Genomic DNA, 15043 nt, shown 5'->3' on the forward strand with positions numbered 1-15043 from the left:
TATAACGTGACATGAAACGTAGTTATGAATGGAGTCTTGTCGTGTTAAGTGTTGGGATGAACTGTCAAAAGGGACGGGTAGGGTGAAGAGTCATGCTAGCTGGGTTAAGAGAAGATTGGTATCGGAGTATGGCCCTTGTCCCTACGAGCAGGTGATCAACGTATTATATACGTGATCTTAGGTGATAAAGGGGTAAGGTACCTGTGTAACATGGTGAGAGACACGTGCTGGACGGATTCACCATATGTAATGGATAATCTGTCATGAGCATAGTTGCACGGTGCTTAAGCCTCAGAGTTGGCTTAGAGCCATGTGTCTTTATGGATGGGAATGAGGATTTAGTGTGGGCCAAGATGCATGAAGATAGTGACGGATACATCATTAGGATTGAGATGTGTGATTCCATCGGTCGGAATCATGCGTCGAATGTGGTTGTAAGAAGAGTAAGACGAATGTCCTAGTGTCTTAATCCTAAGGTGAATAAGGGGTTCACTTTAGTGGATGAGCACTCAAGACAAGACTTTGAGTTGGAAGTTGTGGTGACCGTAAGTGGTCCTCGAAGGGTTTAACATAGTGAAGGGCACTTAAGTGCACAGGATAGAAGGAGAGTGTTCTAAGTATAGCATAGTTTTATTTATAGTTTAAGTTACTTATGCATTAGATAGAGAATGATGCTAAGGTTATGTGTATGCATGTAGGTTGCCATCTGACAAGCACGTGAATGGACTGAATGACATGCAAGTAGCATGGAGTCCAGGTAAGTGTTACGTTCATACTCTTCTAGAGTTATCAAAGATACAAGAAACGCTTTTCCCTTAAAATGCTCACGAAAAGACTAAAAACGTTTTAAGAAAGAAAATGCTCAATGTTCAAAAGTATAAGTATGTACGGCCCTTCATTGGCAGCCCCTTTTTACGCACCCCAAAGTATTAATTGTACGCATGTGAATGGATGACTATACGTTGTATCTATTGTATGTATTTTCTAAGAAAAATCCATAAACTGATGAAGATGCATGAAAGGCATGAAAGCAGATGCTTTCGTGAATCCTACGAACCGACGCTCTCATGTGCACCACGAGGTGATACTCGCGGATGCCATGATTGACGACGTTCAAGGTGACACTTATAGGATGCCACGGAAGCTGACGCTTAAGCCCATGTATGTTCTTTGTTAAAAAGAGGATAGAACTGAAATGAAATTGAAAAAGAGAACGGAAAGACCATTTTCGGGCTTACGCCCCAAATGATATTTTCTCACGAAAAGAAATGTTTTCTCATGAAAAGAAAGGACTGTTAAATGAAAGAACGAACCGAATGAAAGCTGTTAGCTCCTTCGAGCTGACATGAACGAATGAATGAAAAGAAAGAAACGAAAGCATGAATGTATGAAGACACGTAACGGCCACATGACATAAATGAAAGGGTACCGATGAATGGGCAGATTGCAATGCCGGGTAAGTAGAGCTGGAAGTGCACCCAGTGCTGCCCCCTATGAAAAGGGGTTCCCAACCCGTGGCCACGGGTGGAATCCGGGTCCAAAGAAAGACCGCTAACCCCAAACACACGGGGTGTAATTGTGTGTACTGGCCTATGAAAGCGATAAGAAAGAATAGATGTACGCACGCACGCACGAACGCACGAAGGCACATGTATGCACAAGAGCACAAGAGCACGGGCTCTTTAAGAAATGAAGGCACTGACGGGGGAAATGTTTTAAATAGAGGAAAGCCCTTTTAAAAGAAAAGCCCCGTCCAGTGACGTTTTCAAACGAACGCACACAAGACACGTAGGCACGCACTTAATAGTATGTACGAATGATGAATGCATGAATGAAAACCTATGTTGTTATATTTTAACCGTATGAAGTAATGCTTATGAGTCTTCGACTCATTTTAGTTTTTATGCATGTCCCTCCCCCTCACAGGAACTGCACGATCAGGACGGACACGGCCCATGGGGAAGAGCACGGAAGTCTAGGCACGAGTTTTAAACGTACGAGGCCTTTTTATTATAAGATTTATGTTTTCCGCCGTAATCCTCTTTTATGATCAAAGCACATTTTATTTATAAGTGTAGAGTCTCGCACCCTGGGGATGCAAGTGAAAAGTTTTAAACAGGACGGTAATTCCCGTCGTCCTTTTTATAAAAATATTTTAGAAAAAGTCCCACCACAAGGACGGGCGTTACAGCTAACCCTAACATACAAGGCATAATAGTGTGTACTAACTAATGCAAAATGATAACGTACAGTTAATTGATTATTATGTAATTGTTTAGCTCCTTTCAAATGAATGTACAAGATGCAAGATATGTTTTGATGAGGAAATAAAACATTTAAAAAAAAACTCACCTTGTAATGTTTTCAATGTAAGAAATTGTTTTATGTAAAGTATGTAGAGGAATGAATAATCTATTAATGAAAACCAATGTTAGTATATGTTTAGAGGATGAAGTAATACTTACTGAGTATTCGACTCATTTTATTTTTGTGTATACTCCGCCCAGAAATGAAATGAGGATGAAGCATCACGATGAACATGGGTTAAGGAAAATGTGATAGAAGCCTAGGCACGGTTTATGTAATATATGAACTCATGTTTTGTAAAAGGACTTTGTAATTTACTTTAAGTTTTCAAACGAAATTTCCTAGGGAGGAATGGAAGAGTTTTATGAACTCATGTTCCATTGCAAACTCTCTTTTAATTTTACAAAACATATTTCAATTTTAATTATGGAGTATTTTATATCCTGGGGAGGAATGGAAGAGTTTTAAAAAGTTCAATAATTCCAATCTTATCTTTTAAAACTATTTTTTAAAGTCTCAATAAGAATGTGGGTTACATCAAATTTCTATTAAAATAAAATAAAAACTAACAAGGAGCCCTACTTTGAAATGGTTATTAATGAATAAAAAAAAAAAGAAATAAAAATGAAATTGTTGCTAATCTTTATTAGTGTAAATCGGTAGTTAAAATTTGTATCATGTATTCTAATAAGATCATTTATAAGAAACTTTATTGAAACTTCTTGCCGACAAATAAATATATATATGTACATAGAGATCTATCTTTAGGACCATGCATCCCATTTTTTGTACTAGATAAGCAGATAGGTGATGATCATAATAATAATCATATGTCTAAAACATTGCCACTCAATTTGTTTATTGGGACGAATTTAGTTTATGCAATGATTATTGCTATCGCAATTGTATATGTTTTACATTTACTGAGATGCTTGGAAAGAAAAGAGTTATGTCCTATATACTACAAAGAAACTAATATAGTAATATATAGAGCAATTATATTCTCAAGTCGGTGTGGAGAACACACCATCTACATCTTGCCACATTTTAAGATAGATCCAAAAGTGGCCAAGTGTCCATTTAGCTTTGCTCTCTTCTTGTTTCTTCTCCTTACAAAGTGGTCGAGTCTTCAAGCTCAAACTTGCAAGCCTAGTGACATGATAAGGGGCAATAAGGCTCCTCAAGGACAATGTAACAAAGAGAACAACTCTTATTGTTGCATTCAAGGCAAGGCTTGCACCATTTACAAGTGTTCACCACCAGTGTCTAGCCATAGAAAGGCCAAGCTAACAATCAACAGCTTTGAGAAAGGTGGCGATGGTGGTGCACCATCTGAATGTGACAATAAGTTTCACCCTGATAACACCCCAGTGGTGGCACAATCAACAGGATGGTTCAACAATAAGCATAAATGTTTGAATTATATCACCATCGATGGAAACGGTAGGAGTGTCAAGGCCAAGGTGGTTGATGAATGTGATTCTACTATGGGGTGCGATGCCAACCATGATTACCAGCCTCCATGTTGTAACAATATTGTTGATGCCTCTAAGGCTGTTTAGAAGGCGTTAAGAGTACCACAAAATGATTGGGGTGGATTAGATATTTACTGGTCTGATGCTTAATATCTATCGTGTTTAACATATACTACCAAAGAGTGGAGGTTTTTTGTGATTTATATCTCAAGATTTATATTTCTAAGAATACAAGGGTGTGTTTAGTTCGTTAGTTTTGGTTTGTTTACATTGTTATCCAAAGTATTCGTTATACTCTTTGCCAGGTTCAGAGTTTGCTTGCACCCTAGTTGCAGGTTCATGAACTAAATGACAGGTACGTTTGCCAACACAACCGTTCTCAAGTATTCCCAGATATTCTTAGATATTTTCTTCCCAAATATCACTCAAGACAAAACACTTTTCAATTTCAACTCTTCAACTTTTGCATCTAATATTTATTTAATCAATACAACTTTTTCAAACTCCCCAAACAAAGCACAAAAAATGTGGCACCCCATTCCTTGTGAAGGTCTAGGGCGAGGATCTGTTGTACCAAGGATGCTAGTCAATGATCAGTACCCAAGGAATTCATATAGGCGTGTAATTTTCCAAAGGGAAGTATACGTGAAAGATGTTTATCTAGGAAATCACAGTGAAATGTGAAGTAGATTACATTGTGTTAACGAAGTTAACTATCAAGTACCATAATACTAAACTTCAAGACAAAAGAGGGCTTATCGCCCTTCGTTAAATATCAAAATATTACATCATCCAAATGTACACGAAGTTAGTCTTCAAAAAGTGGGGGACCGATTACAAGTAGTCACCAAATTTAATAATGTACATTCTAATAGAAGGTACAAGGCAACTACGACAGCTACTGATGTTCGTACTCAGGACTCGGGTGGGTGTGACTCCTCTTCCTCGGGCGTCACACTGGGATTTGGACCTACATCAAAACTTGTGGTCCAAAGAATAAAATTATAGGTAGCTTAGGCGGCTATGACAAGACTACTAATGAGAGACAATGCTATTAAAGATGCTATGAACACTTTCATGAAAATACTGGATGGACACGTATATACATGGCAAGGAATCACCCTCGCTCTTACACCCATATGCATCCTCAAACATGGCGAGGAATCACCCTTTAGAGTCGTTGCCCTTTACTCTTATGCAAAATATAAAACACATTAGTATTAGTCTAGTGAGGAATAACTCGTCTCCAACATAAGTACAAAACCTGTAAAAACTAGTATTCGGCCCAATTCAGCCCCAGATGTTCATCACATATAGATATTTCTCATAGATACAGATGTCTGTCACATAGATAAATGTTTGTCTCACAGATAAATTTTCGTCACACAGACTTCTCAAACAAAGATACTTGTTGCACCGAGGATACTTCTACCCAGCCAACCAACTCGAGGACACCAACAGGTGATACGCCAGGTGATCCTACATCCTGACTATCAGATGAGGCCAAATACAAAATTGGTCTTCCCCAATCCCCATGACGCATTCTCCTTCTCATGAGAAGCACGTGGCAATGTTTTGCAGAAATGGTTTGGGGAATTATTTGTCCCGTCCCAATATTTTAGAATCATGCAATAGACTTCTCACACAGAGATAGACACTCTCACATAGGCATATTGGGTTCCCACACAAGGATTCATATTGTGTTTGGATGCTCAAGTGATATGAGTTGATCTATGAATAGTAATATTTTGTGGGTTCCATTAAGATGTGTTTGAATGTAAATAGGTTGAAAAATGTGTTTAAATGTATGAAGTAGGTTAATATGAGTTTAATTTTTTATGGGAAGTTGAAAAAGTAACAGGTCCCATTAGTGATTCGGTTGAGATAAGTTGAAATGAGCTCGATAACCAAACACAACAAATCATCCAAAGTTACGATCCAAACAATAAAATATTAGTATAACTTCATATGTCTAAAATTAAAATCCAAACAATAATAGCATAAACATATTGTAATAATAACTACATGATCGTTTCCTTCATTCAGCTTTAGTATTCTCATTTTGAAAACTACCAGAGTAGGTTTTGTGTGGTTGAAAGCTCAACATGAGAGAAGACAACATGAGAGAGGACGATGTGAGGCATGGCTGCGATGTGAGGTAGAAGAAGTGTGGGAGGCGGTCGTGACTTATGAGAACTGAGAACTAGGAGAGAGTGAGTGTATGAGAGAGCTAGGAAATATGAAATAGGGTTAGGGTATTTTTTTTTTGATTAAAAACAATATAATTGTAATTTTGAGTATAAAAATTATTGGGTCACTAGCAGGTTAAGTGGGTTGACCCATTAGTGACCTGTTAATGAATTGTTTCTTAACGGGTCAATCTGTTTGGATCTAAACCCATTAATATCAAATCCAGACTATCTAACTTTCATTGCAGAATAACTCTGGGTGTGACCCTTCGGGTGGAGTTTGGGCTTCTGCGTGTTGTTCTGCCACTTTCTCGAAAGCTCCCTCACCTACCAAGATCCTTTAGATTGTTTCTCGCCTTAGAGAGTAAGGCCTCGTTTAGATAAGCAAAATTTATAATATTTTAATTTAACTTTTTCTCTCTCATTTCCCAAAACACAATACAAATCTTAAGTCAAACTATCTCAATACTATTTACAAACCATCTCACTACTATTCAAAAAATTTTCATTTCATCTTAACCCATCTGACTATTCAAATGAGGCCTAACTCTTTGTCTTGTCAGAGTCACTAGCTTTTGCGGTTCATTAATCTTGGCTTCTCGATAAGTGGACTTTTGTGTGCTAACCTTTGATGGAACAATGCACCTTTCTCCACTTCACTTCAGTGTCAACCGAGCGTCTACAAGTTGCTTTCTTGTCCAAGTGCTAGAGTGGTTGTACTTTGTAGCACTTGCTGGTAATTCCTTAGACCACTAAAGTATTTCTCATCTTTTGATTCTGCCCAACTTCATGAATGGTCTTTCTCATTTCGCGTCGGGATGTTTCTCACATCCTCTCCACCTTATAAGGAATTGCTTTCTTGAAATTTGGAAGGGCTATCACTTGCCTGGCCCTCTCAAGGGAGGCCAATTCAGACGAGGGACTCGTCGATGCCTCTAGTCACCTTTGACTGCAAATGGTGCTTTCCCTCAATTTCCCCAACAGGCTAACCTTCTTCAACGAATGTTGAGACACGAGATGGCTTTTCATGTCTCCACCACCTTCTTCTTCAACGTTGTCCACCGATCATGGTCAACGTTGTCCACAGGATATTGGTGAATATTCACCCTTGCCAAAATCTTGTCACTCACATTCTTGCAATTTCATCTTTCCTTCTCACTTTGCCACACTTGTGCCGGCGTAATCCAACATTTTGGACATTAGATCCCTTGCCCTTCAAGCACTATCCTCGTCTAGGTGACATTCCTCTTTCGACCATCGTTGTTTGGCCTCTCTTCTATCCTTCTCATGTCATGCTTCTCATGTCATTTCGGACACGTCATTGTGTATAATCGCTCAATTAAATCACTTCCACATGCTATTAAGTCCTTAAATTCATGTTATAACATCATTATCCAACCCAACCTTGAAAACTTGACTAGTCTGAGAAAAATTGAATTTGGGTTTGATAGTATCTCAAACCCAAACCAAACCATCTCTAAATCCCAAATGAAGCCCACTTGTTTAAGACCCATTAAGGCCCACGAATTTTGGCCACCTTGGCAAAACTTCTTGAGGAGGTTTCCACCCACCCATGGCAGGTCATCCATTGCTCCTAACAGCCCCAAAGTCGTGGATGATGTGAAGACCAAAGGCCACCTCACCACCACCCTTCTCTTGGAAGTTTCCTTTGCTAAAAACCACTCACTATTTGCACCTTTTGTGACCTAATCACCATACCTCAAGATTTCATACAAGGTCATACCTCCCTTTTCAGAAGTACTTGAGGCGTACAAGTTACTTGTAACGCCCGTCCTTGTGGTGGGACTTTTTACAAAATATTTTTAGAAAAGATAACGGGAATTACCGTCCGATTTAAAACTTTTCACTTGCATACCCAGGGTGCGAGACTCAACGTTTATAAAATGAAATGTGCTTTGGGATAAAAGAGGTTTACAGCGGAAAACATTAATTTTTACAATAAAAGGTCTCTCGTACATTTAAAACTCATGCCTAGACTTTCGTGCTCTTCCCCATGGTACGCGTCCTGATCATGCAGTTCCTGTGGGGGAGGGACATGTATAAAAATTAAAATGAGTCGAACACTCATAAGCATTACTTCATACAGTTCAAATATAACAACATAGGTTTTCAATCATGCATTCGTCATTCATACGTACTATTACGTGCATGCATACGTGCGTTCTTTTGAAAACATCACTGGACGGAATTTTTCTCTTTTAAACATGGGCTTTCTTTTCGTAAAACGTTTCTTCCGTCAGTGCCTTCATTTCTTCAAGAATTCGTGCATGCTTACGTGTAATACGTGCGTTCTTTTGAAAACGTCATTGGACGGGGTTTTTCTTTTAAAATGCTTTCATTTCTTTAAAACATGTGCCCTGTCAGTGCCTTCATTTCTTAAAGGTTCGTGCATTCGTGCGTTTGTACATGCATGCATGCATACATCCATTCATTCTTATCACTTTCATAGGCCAGTACACATTGTTATGCCCCGTGTGTTGGGGTTAGCGGTCTTCCTTTGGACCCGGATTTCTACCCGTGGCCACGGGTTGAGAATCCCTTTTCAGTCAGGGGGCAGCACTGGGTGCACTACCAGTACTACTTACCTGGCATTGCAATCTGCCCATTCATTGGTACCCTTTTTCATTCATTCATGTGGCCGTTACGTATCTTCATACATTTCATGCTTTCATGTCTTTCTTGCTTTTCATTCATTCTTTCATGTTAGCTCGAAAGAGCTGGAGCTTTCATTCAATTCATTCTTTCATTTAACAGCCCTTTCATGAGAAAACATTCATTTTCATGAGAAAGCATTGTTTGGGGCGTAAGCCCGAAAATAGTCTTTCATTTTTCAGTTCATTTCAATCCTATCCTTCGTTTAACAGTTCGTTCGTGAAAAACGTCATTTAAGAACATACATGGGCTTAAACATCAACTTTCGTGGTATCTATAAGCATCACCTTGAACGTCGTCTCTCATGGTGTCCACAAGCATCACCTCGTGGCGCACATGAAAGCGTCGGTTCGTAGGATCCATAAAAGCATCCGTTTTCATGCATTTTCATAAGTTTATGGATTTTCTTAGAAAATAGATACAATAGATACTGCGTATGGTCATCCATTCACATGCGTACAATTAATACTTTCGTTGCATAAAAAAGGGGTTGCCAAGGAGGGGCCGTACATATTTATACATTTAAACACTTAGCATTTTCTTTCGTAAAGTGTCTTTCATTTCTTTTCGTAAGCATCTTAAAAGAAAAGCATTTCTTGTATCTTGAAAAACTCTAGAAGAGTATGAACGTAACACTTACCTGGACTCCATGCTACTTGCATATCATACAGTCCATTCATGTGCTTGTCAGATGGCAACCTACATGCATGCACATGACCTTAGCGTCATTCTCTATCTAATGCATAAGTAACTTAAACTAGAAATAGAACTACACATCACTTAGAACACTCTCCTTCTCTCCCATGCATGTACGTGCCCTTTACTATGCTAAAACCTTCGGGGACCACTTACGGTCACCACATCTTTCAACTCAAAGTCTTGTCTCGAGTGCTCATCCCCTAAAGTGAACCCATGATTCACCTTAGGATTAAGACACTAAGACATTCGTCTTACTCTTCTTACAACCACATTCTGATGCATGATTCCGACTGATGGAATCATGCATCCCAATCCTAGATAATACGCCTGTCACTATCTTCATGCACCTTAGCCCATACTAATCCTCATTCCCATCCATACAGGCCACACGACTCTAAGCCAATTCTGAGGCTTAAGCACCGTGTAATTGTACTAGTGACATATTACCCATTACACATGGTGAATCCGTCCGGCACATGTGTCTAACCAGATTACACATGTACCTTACCCCTTTATCACCTAAGATCAACATATGACACGTTGATCACCTGCTTGCGTAAACAAGCAACATACTCAGATATCAACCTTCTTTTAACCCGGCTAGCATGACTCTTCACGCTACCCGTCCCTTTTGACAGTTCATCCTAACACTTAACACGACAAGACCCATTCACAACTATGCCTTAGGTCACGTCATATAGCTCAAGACGACACCCAAGCTACACCATGACCTTGTCACGTTACCCAACATTCTGCTACGTCAACTCCTAACTTATCACGAGTACGGTTCCTCACGTACTCCCGTCAAGTTCCCGTTATGCCATTCCTACACTCTAACACTTCACCCATCATAAGCATGACTACCAATAACCACGTCACTTTGTGACCTTGCCCAGTCATGCTTCCACTACGTACTCTTACACTTGTTCCACTACTTTGCCCATCACAAGCACGTCTGTCAATAGTCATGTCACTTCGTGACATTCCTCAGTCATGCTTCCGCTGTGCACTCTTACATTTGTTCTGCTACTTCGCCCATCACAAGCACGACTGTCAATAGTCATGTCACTTCGTGACATTCCTCAGTCATGCTTCCGCTGCGCACTTTTACACTTGTTCTACTACCTCACTCTTAGCCATAAGTCCATCACAGTGACACTTGCCACCTCAGACTACAGGCTATGCCATAATTACTTCGGGACACTGTTCCACAATTCCAGACACTACCCATCACGCTCCACGCCCATCAATCACATAACCATCCTTATCTCTATGACACGCCACACGGAGTGTCGCTGCCACGTGGAGTACACTTCATGTATACTCCCTTCACATACACCACATCACCACTATGGCATACCCGCCATATGGTGCATCACTATACTACATGGAGTACACTCCTCGTGTACTCCCTTCACATACGCCACGCTACATCACCATTATGGCGTACCTACCATATGGTGCATCACTCCACCACATGGAGTACACTCCATGTGTACTACATTCATATGCATTATGCCACATCACCACTATGACATATCACCACATGGTATATTACTCCATCATACAGAGTACATTCCACGTGTACTCCATACACTCTATGCCACATTACAATTATGGCGTACTCGCCATATGGTGTATCAATCCATCACATGGAGTACACTCCGCATGTACTCCCCTCATACACAACAAGCCACATCACCATTATGGCTTACTCACCATATGATGCATCGGTTTACCACATGGAGTACACTCCTCGTGTACTCCCTTCATACACACTACGCCACATACAGAGTACACTCAGCGTGTACTATTCCCATTCCACCTGCTACGTCACTAATACAACACAGTCCACAACACTACACCGCGCACTTCCCAATTACTCCCAACACTTCACCGCACACTACACGGCACAATACATCTCCACCTAACACATATATGCCCAACACCTCACATATGCATCATATCACATCACATCACCACACTACATAGATATGCCCAACACTTCATCACACATCATCACATCACAGTACCACACTCCACAATACCAACAACACAGTCCACAACCTAGTCAACTAATCAATATCTAACATAATTAACGAGGGGTAGATGGTTATACCATCGACGGGATAACCCGTGCATTGCTCGTTGATTGTCACAACCGATGATGTCGGAAGTGTCATACGTTGCGGCTAACCCACGTACGTTAACTGTTTAGGCATTTGGATAGCTAGGTGTGGTCTTGGAAGGGCTCGTGGTGGCCTTGTGATGGTGGCAAGGAGCGTTACACGGCAGATCTAGCTGTGTACAGTGGCGGTCAACCACGCGCAATGGCTGTGCATCATGTGCAGTGACTAACCACCACTCAAAGTGGTGGTTTGGACCTAGGGTTGGGCTGAAGGGTTGCTGGTGGAGCTCCTAATTGTATTGGGTGGCACCACGGTGGCTCACGGCAGAGGAAGGAGGTAATGGCTGTGTAAGAGGAGGAGAAACCCGTGAGAGAGTGAGGGAGAGTGTGCGTGCATGGGTGGCAGATCGGGGCCGTGGATGGTCGGGATGGCTTGGTGGTGGCTTGAGGAGGCTGAAGGTAGCGGTTACACGCCGTGGGTGGTGGTGCACAGCGGCGGAGGGTGTAAAACCTGTGCGTGGGAGGAGCCTCGTGTGGTGGATCAAGGGGAGGCTATAGGCCTCGGGTCATGTGGAGGAGGAAGGGGGAGGGAAGGGGGAGTCTATGGTGGCGCTTGGTGGCAGAGGTGGTCACGCACGACGGCGCTAGGGACGTGCATGGGAGGAAGGTGGCTGCAAGGTGGAGGCCAAGCTCGCTGGAGGGTGATGGCCGGTGGGAGGGGAAGCTACCGTGGAGGTGGTGGCGCCGTTGGACGGGGTACGGCGGTGCAGTGAGCACTAAGCTCGTTCGGGCAGTGCATGGCCAACGAAGAGAGAGAGGTGAGCATGAGAGAGAGAGACTGGGCTAGGGGGGCTCGCCGGAGTGAGGTGCAGCTGGTGGTGTCGGCAGTGAGAGTTGCCGACGCACGGCGGCGCCGGGTTGAGGCGTGCAGGAAACGACGAGGGGGATGGGCTTCGTACAACGTATGCTGGGGAGAGGGAGGAGAGAGAGAGAACTACAGGAAATGAGGGAGAAAGAGAGGGGTCTGGGTATTTAACCCAGTCCCTTCGTCTGGGGATCCACGTAACGATCTAACGGTGGATCTCAAACATTGATTTGAAAATGCATAAATATTAACTTAATTAAAAGTGCTTAGGGGAATTAAGGTAGAATATTATTTTAAACTAACTTTAGTTTATACAATAATGTTCCTTCATCATTAATAAAATGATGAAGTCTCACTTAACATATTAAAGAGAATAAAACCATTTGAATAATAAAAGCTTTCAATATAATTTAAATCTCATAATATCTTAAATAATTGAAATCATTTTAATAATAATATTAAAATGATTTCCGACAATTATAATATTTTTGGAGCTCTTCAAGAATATTATGATTATCATATTTAAGATCAATCTTAATTCAATAATACTGGAAATACTCCTTATAAATATTTTCAGCATATTTAAAACACTGGAAGTACCCTAGAAGTCACACGATATCTTTCGAAACACGTCATCATGACGAGTCTCTCAGTTGCTAGAAAGATGGGGCAGACAATCACAAAATCTCTGCCCTTGGGATTTGCTTACATCCTAAAGACGAAACATACTCCAGAAAGAAGAAGCATATGTAAGAAGGAAGGAGCAGGGTATTACATCACCACTTCCCTCACTTAACCACTTTTCACCCCTATTCTTGGAAAGAAACCCTTAGATACTCTCTCGAGTAGATTCCAGATGCTTTTTGCATGCCATTTTTGGAACCTTTATAAGTATCTTCTCATAATGATTCCTTCATAAAAGTATTTTTTCTTTGAGTCTAGTTTATGTGGCTATCTCATTTGTTTTATTTAGTGGACGTTTGGTTGATCAAAAGTTGTTTTAACCTTGTAAAGACCAGTCTAGGCGATAATCTAGATAGTGTGTTGTAATTTGGTGTTTTTTGACCAAGCTAATGGATAAATCTTGGTCTGAGAATTTTATAGAGTGTTTTTAATATGTATATATAAAGTTTTGTTAGAGATTAGTTGCATGATTAAAACTTTTGATGAAATATTTTCTCAGATCTAGAAATTCAGAAACTAGAAGAGGAAAAACAATTTATGTTTTAAGAAAGTTTGAGTTTTTTGTGGTTTAATCTTACTCCAGTGACTTTGATATTTTTATTTGATGACGCTAAACCTTTTATCTACATTTTAGGATGTTAGGTTGAAGATGTTTGGCGTTGGTTTAAAAAATATGAATTTTTATGCAAGAGATTATATGGTTGGGTCAAACGTTTGATGTTCTTAGTTAGATCCATGTTTTGAGTTATTTTTAGCCATGTGATTTGAAGTTTAATACTTGGATCTACTTTAGGACACATTGTTAAATCATGTGATGTTTTGATTTGAAGATCTCACTATAGAATGTCTTGGATGAAGGGTTTGATCGAAGCTAGTTGGGAAAGAAAATCTGTTTTTGGCTATGGGTAGGAGCCGAGTGCTTCATGTACTATTTTGTGATTTTTTGTGACTTTTATGTGTTGATTAAAAACATGTTAGTTCTTAAGATTGTGTTATGAACATGTTAGAATAAGGTTTTGGATTTTTTGCTGTTCTTTGAATGTTTTGAAATAGATCACACCTTGGGATTCAAGAGTTGTATTTTAGTCAAAAAGTTTGGATCTTTTTACTAAAGAGTTTTGTGATTATGTGAAGTATAATTTTGTTGGATTTTTTAAATATGTTTTTAAACTTAGGATATGAGGATCTTTGTTGCAATAATTCGGTTTGATCTTGAGTTTCAAAGTTAAATAAAATTGCAACAAAAATCAAAGAGAAATGGCCTTTGATAGTTTCGGCTCTATGGTGTTTTTCATAGTTGTGTTTGGTTTTAATTTTTTCTAAGTTGATATTTGATTTTAGGAAAAAATTTGCATTCCTCAAATTAACTTGAGGAATGTAAGTTTTGATAATTTTTAGAGTTAGGATGTGAAATCCTTAATGTCATTTTCCGACATGTCGAGGATAAAATGGTAATTTTAACTCATAGTTAGCATTTTTCATGTGTCTAATTGTTAGTGATATAGTTTCTAATTTTAGAATGCTCACTTATAGTTTCTCATGTTTCGTGCCTAATCCCAGTAGCGCAACAATCACTATAAGTTAGCTTCTAACTTACTATCAGATTATTGTGTATGTGTTTGTAAGGGAACTATTGTTATGTACTTATGTTATCATATATCTCATGCCATGTCATGCCACTAGTTTATCTATTAAACATATTATATTCTATCGCGAAATATTCATTTGTTACTCATATTAGATTTTGTCATGAAATAGTTATTTGTTACATATTATGTCATGTCACACAATGCTATCTGTTACACGTTATTCCATGTCACGTAATGATATATGTTACATGTTATTCTATGTCACATAATGTTATGTATTATACGTTATGCCATGTCACTTAATGTTTGTCTGTGATATGTTATATATTATTCCACGTTACATATTATTTATCTGTGTCATGTTATGTCAAGTCTTGCATCTCACATATATGTCACGTTACATATGTCATGTCGTCTGTCATTTCATTCCATGT

The 15043-nt window shown here is 39.7% G+C and overlaps 1 protein-coding gene across 1 annotated transcript; it reads left to right on the plus strand.

Moving 5' to 3' along the window:
• Nucleotides 1-2021: 2021 nt before the first annotated feature.
• Nucleotides 2022-3869, plus strand: LOC108980721 (kiwellin-1-like). Its single transcript, XM_035693219.1, has 2 exons — nt 2022-2033; nt 3426-3869. The coding sequence occupies exons 1-2, from the start codon at nt 2022-2024 to the stop codon at nt 3867-3869; spliced, it is 456 nt and encodes a 151-aa protein (XP_035549112.1).
• The last annotated feature ends 11174 nt before the right edge of the window (nt 3870-15043 follow it).

This window comes from Juglans regia, chromosome 8, assembly GCF_001411555.2.
Source record: "Juglans regia cultivar Chandler chromosome 8, Walnut 2.0, whole genome shotgun sequence".
In the NCBI taxonomy this organism is placed as follows: domain Eukaryota; kingdom Viridiplantae; phylum Streptophyta; class Magnoliopsida; order Fagales; family Juglandaceae; genus Juglans; species Juglans regia.